Below are 12,671 nucleotides of genomic sequence, written 5' to 3'. Positions count from 1 at the left end.
CAATCCCCATAACAGAAATGGTCTCCCCTAAGCCCGGCTCTCCCCACTGAAGCTCCCTCACATGAGGAACCTGCTGCACCCTGTCCTAAGGAAGAGGCACTGTCTGTGGGCCAAAAGCACAGCCATCTTGACTAAACAAGGTGTGCTGCTGACGAGGAGATGGCTGTCTTTGCTGATCACCCACCCAGGCGGAAACCAACCTACCTGACTTAAAGTCAGGGGCCACGCACGTACTCAGGTCACTTCCTGCCTGCCCTCAATGCCTTGAAAAGGCTGTAATGACTGTAAGAAACCATTCATACCCAGGAGCCTTCAAAGGTCAGCAGGGAGCCACACATGGCCACTGGAGCTTTTTGCTCTAAAAGAAATCTTTCAGAAGGGTATAATTCAGTATCTTTTCTGCCCCACCAAGTTGGGGAAGGAGTAGCAGACTGAACTCTCTAATTTACACTAACCAATGAGTAGATATTTATCACCACTTATCTGAGAACACGGGCCTTACCACCCCTCCCGCTCCAATAAATATGTCCTTACTGAAGAAAGGTGAGCCTATCAATACCAAAAAGACCCATGACTGCACAGTGTATGGAGAAGGGGAGATTCTGAGATGCTCAGTCATAAATGGGATGCCTTCATCAAACACCAAGCAAACAGCGCCTTCCAAATACAACAGGACCAATGCCATATGAACTTACAGAGACCGTGTGGCATTCACAAGGCATGCACAGGGTTAAGCCAAACAGGGTCCTAATGCATGTGTGAGTACAAGCCTGCGTGTGTATGTGTGTGTGTGTGTGTGTGTGTGTGTGTGTGTGTGTGTGTGTGTGTGTGTGTGTGTTTGGGTGGGTCTGGGAAAAAAGTATGATCAGAATATCTTGTATGAAATTTTTCAATAAAAACGTTATGATCCATCTTTTCAAATATAATTAAATATATTTGATCTTTTAAAAAGTTGGTTTTATCAGTGTTTAAATCAAATAATCTTTATCAAAAACATTAACAAAATCCAAGTACATGTTGCATCTCTGACAATGTGACTGAATAATAAAACAGGTGGCAAGCAATTAGAAAGGTCAGTAAAAAGCAGGCAAACATTTAGAGAATGTGATGAACAAGATGGGCAGTCATCTCCACCACAGCATGCAGCACACACTCTAATTAAGATGTTTATTGGTTTCTATTAACTTGCTGATTATTCCTGAAACCTATAACTGATAAACAACCACACCCGGGCATTCCACTGCACTTAGCATATGAAACAGTAAAATATAAAATGTCATGAGAAAAATGAGAATTAAGAAATGGATGTCTTCACTGACACTATTGTCAGATATTAACCAACCCAACACAAGCATGAACAAGTTCTAACTGCAACTCAACTGGAATCTCCCACACTGTGAGTCCTGAGTTTTTACCTTCAGACCATTGTTTTCCTCTAGGGTTGTTTCAGTCATTCAGCACCAGGGAGGGAAAAAAGGACTCCTAAAGGGCTTTTATTGTCTGTTTCTCTTTTCCCAGAGGACATTTAAAAATAATAATAACATAATAGAATCAAGTCAGCCATGAAGCTTATTTTTAAAAGTGCAAGCCTTGATGGCATCTCTCATCCAGCTCTTCAGTTCTGGGGCCTCACTTACGCTCCCTCCCTGCCTCTTACCTGGGCCCTGACCCACAGTACTTGTAGTCCAGAATGCTGAATATCTCACCGCAAAGACATGGGCTCCAGAAAGCTAACCTGCTAGCACATGGCACAAGTTGTGGGGACCACTTGTAGGAAGCCATGCCAAATTCTGCCGTGTCAGAAATCCTGTGCTTAGGCTGTATACTGTGACCTTCGAGTTACTGACCTTTGCCTCATGAGGTCTTGTGTTCTAGGCTATCCTTGGACTACTTACCTCTGAAAGAAGTAGGCAAGTCCCAACTTGGAACCACCCAGAGGATGAAGGAAGTCCTTACAGGGAACTACTCAGAGAATTAGGAAGTTCTACAGGGAGCGATTTAGGCTACTGCACTCTTGCCCGGGGGTTACAGGGAGTGACATTAGAATAGATCCTATTGACCTTGCTCTATATATGTTCCTGCTAGTCAGCAATAAAGTGAATCTTGATGAGAAATTTCCTGACTTAATTCGTTATTTCTCACATCTCTGTATCCTATTTTCAATCCCCATTCCCTCTTTCAGGTGAACCCTGATTCGATTTTTCCAGCGGGCTGGGACCTGACAACCATTGTGGTCTCATGAAGGTTAACTGAAGGCCCCTGTCTAGGACTCTGCCTGCTCTTCTGTTTGAGTGGTCACACTGCCATGAGGCCCACCTACGACCCTAACTGTAGCAAGTCATCACGTGCCCTTCAAAGTCTGTGTACTAACATGTGAATGTGCAATATATAAAAAGCTAGCTACTATTCTTCCGGCATTATCATGGGCCCACGTGTGATGGCGCGTGACTGTAAACCTAGCACTCAGAAGGCTGAGGCAGAAACACCATGAATTCAAGAGCAGGCAACACTATATTCTCTCATACGGAGAAGCAGACTGTGGCCATGGGGTGGGGATGCTAGGTAAGTGTAATGAAGAAAAAGTGTGCCCACTAGCGGAAAGCGCCGGTGGTCTACTCGGAGGTGCAGGCCTAGTGACAGTCTCAAGTTGTGACAAACATGGACTTACGATGCTTAAGATGTTTAAGTCAACATTCAAATACAATAATAACTCAAACCGACACTTACTCTTGCTTCATTCTGGTGCAGCTTCTCCTCCATACTTAAAGCTGTAGGGGAGTCCAGGAGAGCAATCTACAATTTAAATCACATCAGGAGTGAATAAACAGAAATGGTGCACATCAAGGACTTCCCCAAATAATCAAAAACAGTTTCACAAAAAATATTAAATGGTTATAAATAGTAATTTCTCACATATCCTCCAAAATATCATTTGTCATTAAGTGTCTAATCCATGGAACACATATGCTATAATATCAAAATCACGGCATTGCAGTCTTAAGCCTACATCTGCAATACAAATGCTATATAGCAGCATTTCCCTAAAGTTAAACACATCGAAATCCCTACAGCTTTAAGAATTCATTTGTCTGATGTACACAAAGTACAAAGTTCAAAAAGTAAGACACACAAGTTTTGCTTAATAGTAATTTACTCTGAAATTTTAAAAACAAGTTCTTTCCACTAGTTTTCACTAGTGATGGCATTCAGTCAGCATGTGGCCTGGCTCTGGTGCAGTCTGTGTTCATTTCCTCATCCGCGCTGCAGAAGTGAGCATTCTGAAGTGAGGAACCGCAGAACCAGGTGAGAGCCCAGGACAAGTGCACAGCCAAGCCTGCACCTGAGCAGCAGGAGCGCAGCTGCCCTCATCGTCTGCTGTTCTTACTGCCTGAGATGTCACAGCACCAACGGAAGAATCCAGCCCAGGCAAGAATGCTTTAATTTAAAAGAACCATACTTATGTTGGGTTGTGTAAATGGCATAAGCCAATTATCCTGACTATTGCCTTTTTAAAAAGCAATGTATTAGGAATATTCCATTAACCCCGTTTTATGTTCTTTTTAAAGATTCTATTTCCATTGTCTGGTATTCACTGCATGGGTGCCCTGTGGCTGCTGCTGGTGTGACCCAAATGACGTCGATGTGGGTTTTTGCAGCCATTTGCTTTCCCGGGAATGTGACAGTGGCCATCCTCACACCAACCGCCTGCCGTGTAGTTTTATCAACAGACTACATTCCCTGGAGGGGAATTCCCTAGTCATCTCGTGACTCTTCTCTACAGAGCCAGCACAGGTGTCTACCTACCTTTCTCGGATCTTCTGAGGTTCAGCTAAACACTCGGTCTAACAGGATGACTGTGGCCACACTGGGGCTATGTGGTCACAGAGGGTAGAGCTGCTCAGCGAAGTACAAGTAATAGAGCTCAGAGACAAGAGCCTGGTAACAGTCTCTAGAGCACGCCTTTGGCTCTCTGTGTAAGGGCTGGAGCGTCACACAGGCATGTATGCATTCCACCGTGGCTTTTGAAATCCATAAGCCACGCAGCCAACAACCAGCGAAAACAGCAGGGGCTCACTTCCAGAGGCCTTCTAAGGGCCATGCCCGGTTTCAGGAGTCGGACCCAAAGGTATAGCTTCTCAGCTGCCATCTCAAGTTTATATATTGTCTATCTAAAGTGCATAAAATTCATTAAGAGGAGGCTTGTTTTCATCATTATAAATGCTGCCTGGTTACACAGCTGGCCTCCTACTTGTATCCAGTTTACAGACACGAACGCTAAACTAAAGCTGCGCCCTTGCCAAGGTGCTGCATAGTCCATGGTATTCATTGTATTGGACATTTTTCACATGCTCTGGAAGCAATCTGAAACAATTTTTCTGCAACTTGTGCTCACACTATTCTCCCCTTTTCCTGTTGAGTTGTGATACTTTTATTTATAGCTGTTCTTTCTGTAGCAAGGAAAGTTGTGTGGGGCTGCCTGGGCCACAGCCGCCTTGCAAGTCTGAGCTGTGTTAATTACAGCAAATGTCTGTGATGTTGTGCACACCTGCTTCGTCCCCACTCAAATCTGCCAGCCTCGCCAGCATGGAACGGGAGCATCCTCCGTGACAAATGTATGTGGCTCTGCCTCCTCTCCTTCCAATTGTTTTATGTTTTCCTTCATGAAAGTTGATGTCTTGTCTGATTTTAGTTGAGAGCTGCTCTCTTTGTCACCCCAAAGCAACCTTTTCTTGAGCTAAATGCATTGCTCGGTCTGCACCACTCTCCTTCTCTGTGAGTTAACTGGTAGGGCCCCACCTATCCCTACAAGCACCATCTCCCTGAGCTTTGCTCTGCGCTCCCACCTTAACCATACGCCTCTTAAAAGCCTCTGTTTAGTTGGTCTGCTGTTTACAAAACTGAGGAGTCCATTATGCCGCTGTCCTTCTGCCCCACTGTTTTCTTTGCTGTTGAACTTTCATTGCTCATTTCATTTCTATTTTTATTAATTTAATTTTTCCAGATATATTTCTGAAAGATCAGAGAATTGAAACATTTTCTTTCTTTAAAATTAAAAGTAAAAATATTTGCACTTGATAAAAAAAAAAATGTATCCAGAGTCCAACTTCATTAATCATGTGACAAGTTTAAAACCACTCTGTAATGCCTGGCCATCAAAATGGTTAATGACAAGTGAAGAGCAGAGTGTGCGCACATATCTGCAGAGACTAAACTGGAACTGGCATATGTTGATGGGGAATGGGAATGGCATAACTATTTTAAAAACTGGTAGCTCCTCCTGAAATTATGCACATCATATGTAGACTTCTGACCACCAAGTCTTCTTAGGTGTGAGACTCACAGAAATACATCCGTATGTGCACTAGAAGGCACTTAAAGGTCCACAGCAAACATACTAAACCCCCAAAGTAAATGAAACAGGAACCACCCCAAAGGAAAATCAAAAATTGATGGACAGATGAACTAGGAAATGTTTGTGTGGTAGAATACAAAAGGAAATGAGAGTAAGTGGGTCTTCGCCCTCATGTAACAGCATGGAAGAACCTCCTACACAAGGTGTTAGATCAAAGACACTGGGCCCAGGGACACAAACTGCAAGACGCCATGCGTGTAACGGACAGAAGCAGGCAAACCCAAAAGTTCCGCCTTAGCTGCTCAGGAAGGTGGGTACCTTGAGCGGATGGGAGGGCGGGTCCTGGCAAGAGCGCTAAGAACAGCTCCTAGGATGTCGGCGAAGCTCTGTCCTCAAGACAGGTAGGTAGATGAGTGACCTGAGTTCATCCAAGCAACTACATATACATGATGCAATTTTTCGGTATTTATATACTTCTGTAAAAAGTCTCTGTATACTTTAGCACATATACATATATTTTTGTGTAACAGGAAAAGTAAATACAAAGCCAAATCTTTCTGTTTTATGAAACTGTATTTTTTAAAAGCTTGGCACATGATCTCCGCGATGGCAGTATATAAACTTACTAAAAATAAGAACTGATTTTTATTTAGCTTTGCTTAAATAAACAATCTAAAAATGGAAGTTAAATTAACACTCTCAAGAACTGTAAGAGGATTTGAAGTAGAATGTTCTAGAAATAGAGGAATACTCTCAGAAAGATTTACTCAGAATTATTTTGGAGAGAGGTTGAATGGGGAATGGTGTGTGTGTGTGCGCGTGTGTGTCCGCACACGCAGGTACATACATATGGAAGGTTTAAGGACAACTCTGGGTGTTGCTCCTCAGGTACCTTCCACCTTTGTTTGAAATCTGTCTCTCAAGGGTCACTGCACAATGTCAGTCAGTGCACAGCTCCCAGGGTTCTGCCTGTTGTCATCGCCTTTCCCACCGTGGCTAGGATGCCAGGTGTTGCCCTCCTCACCTGGCTTTATAGAAGCAAGTATGTCACCAACCAGGCCCTTACTCTGAGACTTTTTTAAATGAACATTTAAGAACATTCATGTTATTAATTATCACAAACTTAACTAAGTAAGATATGCTTGTAATGTCTCAAAGATTTATAGTTTCAGAATGCTCCTTATTTTGAATTAGACTCCCATGTTCACTATAACATTTGTGTTAAATTTATCAAAATATATTCTAAATATACTTTCCATCCTCATTTCCAAAACAGTAATAAAATCACTCCTGTAGCTATAGCAATGATGTTGACTACTAAAAGGAACAAGAAGAATAAATAAAGACAACACGTAAAAAAAGCAAACACAACCACAAACAAGGACTGGTGAGAGGCTCAGCGGGTGTGCTGGGAAGTCTTAAGTCAACTTGACACAAGCTAAAGTCTACTCAGAGGAGGGAGCCTCAACTTGGAGCTGTGGGCAAACCTGTAAGGCATTTTCTTAATTAATGATTGATGGGGGAGGGCCCAGCCCATTGTGCTGAGGGCCACCCCTGGGCTGGTGCTCCAGGTTCTTTAAGGAAGCGGACTGAATAAGCCACGTGAGCAAGCCAGTAAGCAGCACCCCTCCGTGGCCTCTGCATCAGCTCCTGCCTCCAAGCTCTGGCCTTGTTTGAGTTCCTGCCCTGACTTCCTTCCATGATGAACAGTGATGTAAGCCAAATAAACCTTTCCTCCACAAGTTGCCTTTGGTCATGTGTAAACTTTGGTTTGCTTTCTTTGTAAACTCAGTTGTGTTATATAAATATGTTTTTGTTTAATCCCATGTGGGATTTTAGTTTCAGTTTGAGTTTGTCCACAGCTGTTAACTGTCTCATGTGGGGCGTGGTCTAGCACTCTGAGGCTGTTAAGGAGAGTTGGGTTAACCACCCCCCCCCTCTACCACCCCCCAGCCCCCCCCCTCCCCCGCATTAGGGTTGGGTGCGGTGTTAGCACTCGATGTGTGGTGTTGGCATGTAGCATGAAGCAGTTTGAGGAGACCAGAGACAGATGGTATGGCAGTTTGGAGCAGACAGACAGAGAGGACCGCTTCGGGGCGCAGTGGCTTGGAGGAGGCTGCTGGCTGCATCTGCTGTTGGCGAAGATTGGTATAGACCCAAAGACCCTCTGACCCTAAAACAGCCTAGAGTAGTAAAGAGCCCCCTCCCCTTCCGACTTTCTCTCTACTATATAGGGCTGGGAGGTTAGAAGGGAGCCTAAACACTCCAAATAAAATAGAGGTTTGTTTTTTGTTTTTTGTTTTTTTTTAAAGAGTGGTACAGTCATGTTACTTCATCACAGCAATAGTAATCCTAAGACAGTGGGTAAAGACACCTGACACCAAAGCTGCGGACAGGAATTCCAGCCTAGAAACTCTCATAAATGAAAGAAGAGAAGCGAATGCTCACAGCCGTCTCCTGACCCCATGGGCGCCATGGCATGTGCATATCCACTCTCCCTCAACACATTCTCTTCAAAGATCAAGAAAAAGCAGCCTTTTTTTCAAATTCTTTCCTTCACATATTACTCATTTAAAAAGGACTACTTTAGATAAATAATGTTTCCACAACACTGCTGAACACTTCCAACAGCAGTGCATAAACAGAAACAAGTATTGTAGCTGCTGATACTCTGCCAGAAGCCAACATCACAAACACAAGCGTGCAGATGCTTTCAAGCACAGTGAGGGAGTCCTGTTTGTCTGCTGTGTGCCATCTTGTGGGAAGGGACCACCAGGCTGACTTTAGGACACAGGAAACTGAGGTTTCACCTGAACAATACTTCCATATACAAACTATTTGTGGGTTCTCAAGAGTGGGGAGACCTGCATATCCTTGCGGGGAGAGCACTGAGCACTTCCCATTTATAGAAAGGGAGTTGCTTAGTGATAGACTGAAGTAGTCAGAACACAGGAAGCAATAAATGCGTCTTCATTTTAATTCTAACAGCAAGAGTTTAAAAAACTATCTCCGATTCTCTTAAGGGTGGCCGTTCTTCACAGGAGTACCTAAGGCACCTAGACCTTAGCTTATGCCATTCCTCACAGAGCCACTCTGCATGAACATGCTCAGACTGTGGGAAACAAAAGGGCGCAACTTCTCTGGAACTGAGGAGATCCTGAAGTGAGGCCATTTCAGCAGTCACGCAAGGCTCTGGAGCACAGCAGCACAGCCAGGCCTCAGACATAGTATCAGAGGCACCACTGAGTTACCATGTCCATCTGTGACAAGGCCAGAATGAGACCAAGACTCAAAAAGGTGTTCAAGCACATCTTCCCTCTGTTAAAATGCATTTACAGTCATAAAATGCATCGGTAGAATTTTAAATATTACTCTAAGCATCTGAATCTCTTTTTACTAATGGAGATTATGCCACTAATCCTACTGCATGCTAAATTCTCATCCATAATTGATAACTATTAGATGGTTAATCATTTCGGGCTTAGTGGATGAAGTCTTACACCGAGTGCAGAAGGGATGCAAGGGCTGATGGGAAGCTGATTCAGACTGGCTAGCGCATCCGAAGCTTTACTTAGTACTTATTTACTCAAATCAATACCACAGGATAATTGTCTCATTAAGATCTAGAAATAGACGCCATTACTCAAAGAAAATTATCTATAAATCTCAGAAAAACTCAACCTGATTCCCTTGAGCAAGCAGGGTTTTCAGCCTGGCTATTTCAGCTCGCAGCTCGCGGATGAGTTTGACGTTGGCATCCTCATTAATGGTAGGCTTGTTGATGATGTTTTTGGCTCTATTTGCATAGCGAAGGGTACTTAGGGTTTCTCCATAATTGACATCAGCAGGTGAAATGGCTGTGAAGAATGAATATGAAAAATAATTCATCTAGCACTCCATGTTTCATTTAACACAAAGTTGGTTTGTAATTTAAAAGTCAGATCAACCCCAGGTCACAGGAGAGAGTAAATATTCATTGCCACCGCACTGAATATTAACAGATTATCTAAGCTTATAGGAAAGGGTGCTCACTATAGCAAATCAGACACCGCTGTGCTCTTCCCACACCTACAGTCGCCCACGTGAACAAGGCCAAGATGGGGCGTGAGAGACCCCACGTAGGGAAGGGGTTTTATCAGGTTGATAACATGGAACTTCAGGCTTGGGCTTCTCTACTTCGTAGGAATTAAAATAATTTTACATTTCTGTTAAAATCCCATCATCTGTAAAAGCCCAAAGCCCAGCAAATTTTCAAAAGTCAGAAACTAGTTAATTCCTTCCTTCTTTCCAGAAGCTTTGGTTAATTTTTCCCCGCAGCCCACTGCCACCTCTACCTAACGTCTAAGTCTGGGACGAATACATGGTTGTCTTCCTTGATGCCAACAGTCAACATGTGGCAAGGGGTACAAAGAGGACAAAGGAGAGAGAAGGGCTAAGGAGGAAGAAACAGAGGAAGTAAAGCTGAGCGGTAACAAGTCCTCAGTCCCCTTAGTAAATCTCCCATTCTACATAATTTTCTCATTTCTACTTCTTTTGTTTAATTGGTCACAACTGTAAAAAATAAAAGTATATTACTATTCTCATTGTGTTAAATGGCTTGACTTTTCCTTTCAATTTTAAATTGTAAATTCTGCATCTACAATTTAAATTGAAAAAGATTGGGTTGTTGGTTTTGTTTGTTTGTTTCCCCCCAAGACAGGGTTTCACTGTGTAGACTGTCCTGGACTTGCTTTGTAGACCAGACTGGCCTCAAACTCACAGAGATCCACCTGCCTCTGCCTCTCTGAGTGCTGGGGTCACAGGGGTGCGCCACCACGCCTGGCTTCAGTTGTTCTTTATTTGCTCTCTCTATAAAGGGTTTTCTCCTATGAGCTGGTGAAGTTCCAAGTGTCTGCCTTGAATTTTAAGTAAAAAGAAGCTGAGCATGGTGCCCCGGTCTACAGAACTGTAGACGGCAAACTACAGGTGTGTTACAACAAGTGATTTTCAAGACAGGAAGAGCATTTATTTAAGATATAAAAGATGCTGGCTACATCCGAGTGAGACACTTTCAACTTAAATATTTACAGTTAATTCACAGGAAATGCTGATGCTCAGGAATGTAATTTCGATCCTTACTAGCAATCATGATGGTTTTAGAGTTCCCTCCAAGGCTATCTTTCAACAGCCAAGTCAAAACTGAATCCCGGTAAGGCACAAAAACTTGTCTCTTCTTCACAAGAGGATTGGCTGCATCCTGAGATAAATCAGCTGCAGGGAAGAAGGAAACAGAAAATAATTCAGAAGTCTCTGCTTTCTCTAATTTAGCTCTAAGATCTGGACATGCTGTCTGGGTTGTAAGACACACATCCAGCAAGCGTGTTCTGTGCTAACACCATACCAAGGGGAAAAAAGGGCAGGAGGTAGCTACACGCCTACCTAAGGCAGAAATGACATTTCCCAGAGTCACGAGGGACTTGTTTATATTGCCCCCTTCCTTGAGTCTGACCCCAGTGGCACCGGTGGCATCTGCACGCTCACTTCCGGCAAGATCAACAAGGTGGATCTTGCTCACGGTTTCACATGGCATTTCAGCGTCGAATTTCGCCTATGGAAAGACATGCATGTAACACTGAAGAGGACAAAGTGTCTGGTGCTTTTCATTACCAAATTCCCATCACTTTCCACCCCCAGTGGATGTTTCTCAGGTAGACTTTTCTGTTCATTTTAGTTAATTGGGATCATAATGATTATGAGAATTTCCCAAATTAAACCAGATGCAACAGAACTCTACCACATGTGACTCTGATGCTTTCTGAAGACCCAGTCCCTTTGGCAAACCATTGTCACTCTTGATAACACCCCTCAGGATTGGAGACCAAAACAACATGAAACCATCCCCTAAAGGCACTGGGAAATAAAACTAAACAAGTAATTAGCTTTACTCTTCTGGAAGCTCCAGCATTTCAGGCACAAAGGCTCTTCAAAGCATGACTAACAGTGATGGAAGATATCATTTGACACTCTTTAATAAAACGTACTACATCTTTAAAGATGTGAAACAATAAAATGTAATTCCCGTGCTTCTGAATTCTACCACAACTTTGTATTTGCAGAGATCTTTAACCTATGTTTTGTATGTTGAACCAAATCCAAAAAACAATAATAAAAATATATTTTGATGGACATGTAAACCTCTTAGAAACCACAGTCAGCTGCATCCTAGTTAAGCATCTGTCAGAAAGCTGTAAAAGGCAAGTAAACCACTGTGATGTAAATAACAGGCTGCCTGGCTGTTTCTGGTGTGGTCAATGTCAATATGGACAGACAAGCCAAACTCCTAACACTTGTTGAAGCCAGGAGGACTCACAGCTCTGGGTTCCTGTAGTCTGGCTTTGGTAAGAACCACTTCTCAGCCACTCCCAGCCACCTTCAAGACACTATCCACCACTCAGCCATAATGAACTCTGACCTTAGTGCCTCTAAATGCTCACTGTCCTCTACTAATCAGAACCAACACGGGGGCCCATGGAGTGATAACATTCCTCACCTCTGCTGCCAGCTGCTCTGCCACAAAATCCATTGTCTCCCACTGTGCTCATAACAATGAAAACTTTTGCTTAATTAGGCAGAGAGCAGGTTTTTCTTATGCCTAGAATAAGTGGAAGGCTGCTGAAGATTCTTAAGGATATACATCAGGATGTTTAAATCACTGTGAATACAGAAAGGCTGAGCACAGAGCACATGTTCAACCCTAATTAACAGGGAAGTGACAGCCAGTCACCTTTGCTGGCTGCTGCTCCTGGTTCAACAGAGATCAGTGCTCAGCTGGTGCTAATCAGCCAGGGACGGCCTGAGGGATGGAGACTCTGCCCCACGGCTGCCCTCACCTGAGTGAACTTGATGGTGAAGATGGCATGAGACCTGCTACTGACATCGTTCATCCCGGTGGCTGCAGTGGTGCGGTTGATATTCCCTGCGTCCATGAGTTCTTCCACGTCGCTGTAGTTCTGGACCAGATGCTTGGATAAATCTGGAAGGAAAAGGGGGTGAAGAAGCCCTCCGGCTATGTATTAAAGGAATCGAGGAGCTTCCTCTAAGAACCACGCATGACTGCACATCTGCTGACCTGGCTGGAGACCTTGTGTCTAGGGGCTGGTGGTCTGTAATACAGACATGGGGCTGGACAAGCTGGTTGTCCTCAGCGGGCCTCAGCAAGCTAATCTGAGTGCCCACTGCACTCCACTACAGAGAGTGCCTGGGATAAAGTCAGCTATCTACAGCAATCTCTTAGAAGCAGTCATGGCACACGGAAGAATATAAAAGCTCCACCCTCAGG

The 12,671-nt window shown here is 43.7% G+C and overlaps 1 protein-coding gene across 11 annotated transcripts in view; it reads right to left on the bottom strand.

Moving 5' to 3' along the window:
* Positions 1-12,671, bottom strand: part of KIF16B (kinesin family member 16B) — a 266,440-nt gene that overhangs the window by 203,166 nt on the left and 50,603 nt on the right. For all 11 annotated transcript variants that reach the window (XM_084774700.1, XM_084774695.1, XM_084774698.1 and 8 more), the window contains exons 7-11: positions 12,223-12,365; positions 10,772-10,940; positions 10,472-10,603; positions 9,035-9,210; positions 2,728-2,793 (exon numbers count right to left, since the gene is read on the bottom strand). In XM_084774700.1, the coding sequence (XP_084630826.1) occupies positions 2,728-2,793; positions 9,035-9,210; positions 10,472-10,603; positions 10,772-10,940; positions 12,223-12,365 (686 nt within the window). The remainder of the gene's footprint in view (positions 1-2,727; positions 2,794-9,034; positions 9,211-10,471; positions 10,604-10,771; positions 10,941-12,222; positions 12,366-12,671) is intronic.

This window comes from Acomys minous, assembly GCF_964271855.1.
Source record: "Acomys minous genome assembly, chromosome: 3".
Lineage (NCBI taxonomy): Eukaryota > Metazoa > Chordata > Mammalia > Rodentia > Muridae > Acomys > Acomys minous.
The sequence above is the reverse complement of the archived record's forward strand: the minus strand, read 5'-3'. Positions and strand labels throughout refer to the sequence as shown.